Genomic DNA, 5,000 nt, shown 5'->3' with positions numbered 1-5,000 from the left:
CGCTTCCTCTAGCCACATACCACTAATGTGATTTGCTAAGAAGTCTGAAGGATGTGATTGACCCATATCCCCAACAGCCGGCGTTGCCTTTTATAACGCTGTTGCAGCTCAGATCGACGACTACCTCTCATAGTCAAAGCCTGAATGCTCTCACCTAGCTGGAGCATTAGGAATAGCTTCAAAATGCAAACAGTGCTTCAAAAAACACCCTAACCCTAACGACTTAAATCAGCACGCATTAAGGAATGATGCCTTGCTCAAAGGCTGTCGGTGTTCTCAGATCTCCATTAGTGACATAAGCTATGTCTCATGTTCCTGACAGATTAACACCCAATTAATGTTGCTATGTTTTATTTACATAGAGTAAAGGAATAGAATAGAACATAAAATCGAAATATAGAAGTAAACAGAATTAACGATACACAAATACATACAACCATACACTGAAGCTACTGTAATCATATTTTTCCCTCTCTCTCCCTCCCACCTGTGTGGGTCATTAGTTAGTTCTTCAGAGTAGACCCTGAGGGCTAAGTGACTGTAGAGGAGAGAGCGAGTCTAAAGGTGAGTGTGAGTGTGAGAGAGGGAGATAGAGAGCGAGAGCGAGAGCGAGAGAGAGAGAGAGAGAGAGAGAGAGTGGAACAGACCAGCTAGCTACAGTCCATACTGGGACATTGTTACGAGAGCAGAAAAACTTTCCCTGTGAGTCAGAGTCCTGCATTGGTCCTTCAGATCAGCACAATACTCCCCAGAATAATTTAGAAACAGCCGGGGGAATAGCAGTAATCCGTCCAGTGGACGGATTATGCCAACCAGTCGTACACCTTTCATATTGTCTTTCTGATTATGTTGTCTCTTTAACTCCATCTATTACAACTGAAATAAATCTCAATCTCACAGAAAAAGCTAAAAAATTACTAATATATATATATATATATATATATATATATATATATATATATATAAAACCTTAGTCTATACAAAGTCTGCTCGCCCACACAAGGACATCTAAGGGTTATTCATGTGGAGAGGTGCTCTCTAAAGGGCACTCAGGTATACGTCCCCTAATATCCAGAGAGGAGCTCATAAAGGCTGGACTGGCCCTGTACTTCAACTGCTAAATATTATAATAAAAGAGCCTCATATAAAGAGACTCTGGCAACATTTACATTGAAATAAAAAAAAGCATGGAATCTTCTAAAATAAGAAGAATAACATCCACGTAAACAGATGCCTAAATATTATTATTTGAAACTATATTCATGGGTTTGTTGACGTAATGCATTTTTTTATGCCAAGGATGGAATGTAAGAATGTTGTGATTAGAATGTTGTGCTCTGATTAGAATGTTGTGATTGTGATTAGAATTTAGTGGTTAGAATGTTGTCATTAGAAAATTTGTATTTAAATGTGGTGATTAGAATGTTGTGCTGTGATAAGAATGTTGTCATTGTGATTAGATTGTTGTGATAAGAATGTTGTCATTAGAATGTTGGGTAATGGTATGGTATGGTATAATTTTGTGTTGTGATCAGATATTAACAGATTAGAAGAAACTAAGATGTTTGGCCCAATTAACTCATGAATATGGTTGCCGAACCTTCGGCCACCACATTGATACATCCCAGCATTACAGAAGCGATGCTAAGAGGACAAGTACCCAGTATCCTCTTTAAGTACCCAGGAGGAGATCACAGCATAAAACAGCTGACTAACACTGTGCTCTCCCAAGACTCAGATCATCACACCACATGCTGTATACTTTTCCTTCAACAGTTGCGTGTATTTTTTCCATGAGGCATCCCGAACCCCCCGTGAGGGGGTATTGTATGGAAGGGGCAAGTGGGAAAGTTGGGACACCTTCCACCCCGCCCTCCCTAAACATTTAAACATGGAGATGATGACAAATATGCATTTCTACCGCACCCATCTCCATTTTACATACTACAATAATGCCCTCAGGATTATAAAAGCACTGAGATTAGCAGTCCGACATCAATAAAACTACTGACAACTACCTCTAAATCTGAGGTGGAACAAACACTTCTAAAGTTAATTTTGCATCTTTAAACTGGATCGGCTGACTACCACACACTAAGTACTAACTAGCGATTACAAACACTTAAAATATCTGGAGAATGTAGTTCTTCACTCGCAACTTTGTCAAGGGTCAAACACACAACAGAGACGTCAACCAATAAACCAAGTATTTGTTGGTTATCGAACAGCAGGGACAGCTGTTAGCCTCTAGCCGCTAGCTACTAGCTGTTAGCTCACAGGCATCAGATGATCCTGTCAGTCACTGGGCTCTTGGGGGGCGCTGCAGACCCCTGGTATAACCTCATTATGATGACATCATCAACCCAGCTAGGACGGACCAAACAGCGGTAAAAGCACTGGCCAAGTCTCACGACACTTGGTCATGGGTGTTGTGAGTAATAACTGGGTTTAATAGTAGGTTAATATAGTTACAAACCTGCAATTAAACAGTTAATGGAACCGATTCAATCTCATTGAATTGCCAATCGAATCCCAAACCTTCTTAAATCAACTTCTTCTCTCATATACTGTCAAAAAACAGTATATGACTAGTAATTGCAATGTGTAGTAATATGTCATATCTTTCACAGAAAGTTATTACATGGTTAGTAGTAGCCTACTACTAATGTAATACAGTAAAAAGAGAAAACATTGTGCTACGCCAGTAAGAATAGAAACAGAGAGCACTACTAACTAACACAGTAAGAACAGAAACAGACAGTACTACTAACTAACACAGTAAGAACAGTAACATACTGTACTACTAACTAACACAGTAGGAACAGAAAAAGACAGTAGTATTAACTAACACAGTAAGAACAGTAACCGACTGACTGTACTACTTACTAAACCTGTAAGAACGGTAACATACTGTACTACTTACTAACACAGTAAGAACAGTAACATAAAGTACTTGTTACTCATGAACAGTAACACACAGTTCAAACACAGTAGGGCTAAGAAACAGTAAACAACCAGAGACATAACCTAGCCAGGGAGAGTCTCTCTGCTGGGCCCTTACACATGGGCCCTTCCCTGCTCAGCTGTCCCCTACTGGCCCTGCAGAGTCCTGCTGCTGCATGGGGCCCCCAGCCTCCCTCTTCTGGGGCTCCTCTTACCTGGGATAAAAATAGATAACGACACCAACAGATGCAGCCGTCCCTATCATCTCTCTATGAAATCTAGCAGCCCTACGCACACACACACACACACACACACACACGCACACGCACACGCACACGCACACACACACACACACACACACTAACATGCACACGCACACGCACACACACACACACACACACACACACACACACAGTACAGATGAGCACACAAAGGCACACCCTCACATACACACACACACACACACACACACACACACATACACGAGTGCACACACACAGACACACACACACACACACACACACACACACACACACACACACACACACACACACACACACACACACACACACACACACACACTACGCACACACAAACACCCAGATGAGCACACACATAGAAATAGATGAGTGCATACGCACACACACACAAACTGGCACACGTGCACACGCTGTCAAGCACCTACTCCCGAGCCTCACAGTTGCCAGAACCTTCTGGAAGTCAACTAAAATAGGTCCAGTGAGGACCCTGACACTGCACTTCTAAAAACGATGAAAGTGTTATTCTAAGATCTCCATCGTCCCAATCCACTCTCTTATGTCTGTAGTTTCACCAAGAGACAGAAGTTGTCAATCACAAAGTTTGAACATACTCGACTCATAAGCAGGTCAGGACACATTCAGGCCACCTCCAAAATGAGTTGATGAAAGACACAAGAATAGTCCACTTAATATACCAAAATAGTCTACTAAATCCAGGCGCTAGAGTTCAGCGCGGAGAAACCAGAAGAAACCAAACCAAACCACAACATCAGCAACTCAGCATGTGGTCAGAATGAAGATATCCTCTGAAAAAGTCTGTTGCACACAAACATGAACATAAAGTTAACAAACCCGGCCAAGGAGAGCCACAAGCGAATGTACACTTGCATCAACAAGACTAGCAACAAAAAAACAAAAAAAATGCAGTTAACGAGATAACAATGTCATCATGGATTAATCACAGAGTGTTCTCGCATTCTGAAGAAGAATCCCAGCCAGCAGATCTAGTGACAGAAAACGGTCAAACGCTAGCTGAGATTTTGTTTGTGTTGGCTGAACCTAAAAGGAGCAGGTCAGCCCCTGCTCCTTCCACACCTCCTGCACCTTCGCAGAGCACCAAAACTGAGGAGGACTCACCGTGCGAAGGAACTGAATCTCCTCCTCTCCGTCTCCTCCTTCTGCCATCCCTCACTCCGGGTTGTTCCCAGCACCTTGTGGAGCGAGAAAGAAAGAAAGAAAAAAAGAAATCCGTCCGTGGTCGTTTAGGTCTCCTCGTGCACTCCTTTTTAGTTCCCTTTCAGCCTAGCTCTGTCGTCTCTCTCTCTCTCTCTCTACGTCCCTCTCCCTCACCCCCTCACTCTCTCTCCACCTCCCTGTCTATTCTGGATCTGTGTAAACCTCTCTCTCTCTCTCTCTCTGTCTCTCTCTCTCTCCAACTCTCTCCCTTGGTGCGTGTGTGTGGGAGTGCAGGAGGACAGTTCTCTCACGATGAGGGAGTGTGACAGCTACCCAGGGTGCCCCCCCCCCCCCCCCACCCCACCCCGCCCTGCCACCCCTCCCTGAGTGAGTGTGTGGGAGGAAGAGGGGAGGAGAGGGGGGAGAGAAGGGAAGGAAAGGAGTGATGAGAGGAGAGAGGAGATATCAGAGTGGAGGACTGGTGTGATATTGGTCACAGTGTTACCAGTTTGTGCTGTGATCTAAACCATGGAGCCATGTTGGAAGAACAGGACGACCTCGTAAGACACATGCAAACAAACACACTCACTCACACAAACACACATACACACACACACACAC

At 43.6% G+C, this 5,000-nt stretch overlaps 1 protein-coding gene across 2 annotated transcripts in view; it reads right to left on the bottom strand.

Annotated features, from left to right (window-relative positions):
• ryr1b (ryanodine receptor 1b (skeletal)) overlaps positions 1-4,565 on the bottom strand; it is a 108,233-nt gene extending 103,668 nt beyond the window's left edge. For both annotated transcript variants that reach the window (XM_084466609.1, XM_084466610.1), the window contains exon 1: positions 4,341-4,565. In XM_084466609.1, coding sequence (XP_084322735.1) covers positions 4,341-4,388 — 48 coding nt within the window. In that variant the 5' untranslated portion in view covers positions 4,389-4,565. The remainder of the gene's footprint in view (positions 1-4,340) is intronic.
• Positions 4,566-5,000: the final 435 nt, after the last annotated feature.

The sequence above is a fragment of the Micromesistius poutassou genome (assembly GCF_964030765.1).
Source record: "Micromesistius poutassou genome assembly, chromosome: 4".
NCBI classification, from domain to species: Eukaryota; Metazoa; Chordata; class Actinopteri; order Gadiformes; family Gadidae; genus Micromesistius; species Micromesistius poutassou.
Note: the sequence above shows the minus strand (reverse complement) of the source record. Positions and strands in the feature narration are given on the sequence as shown.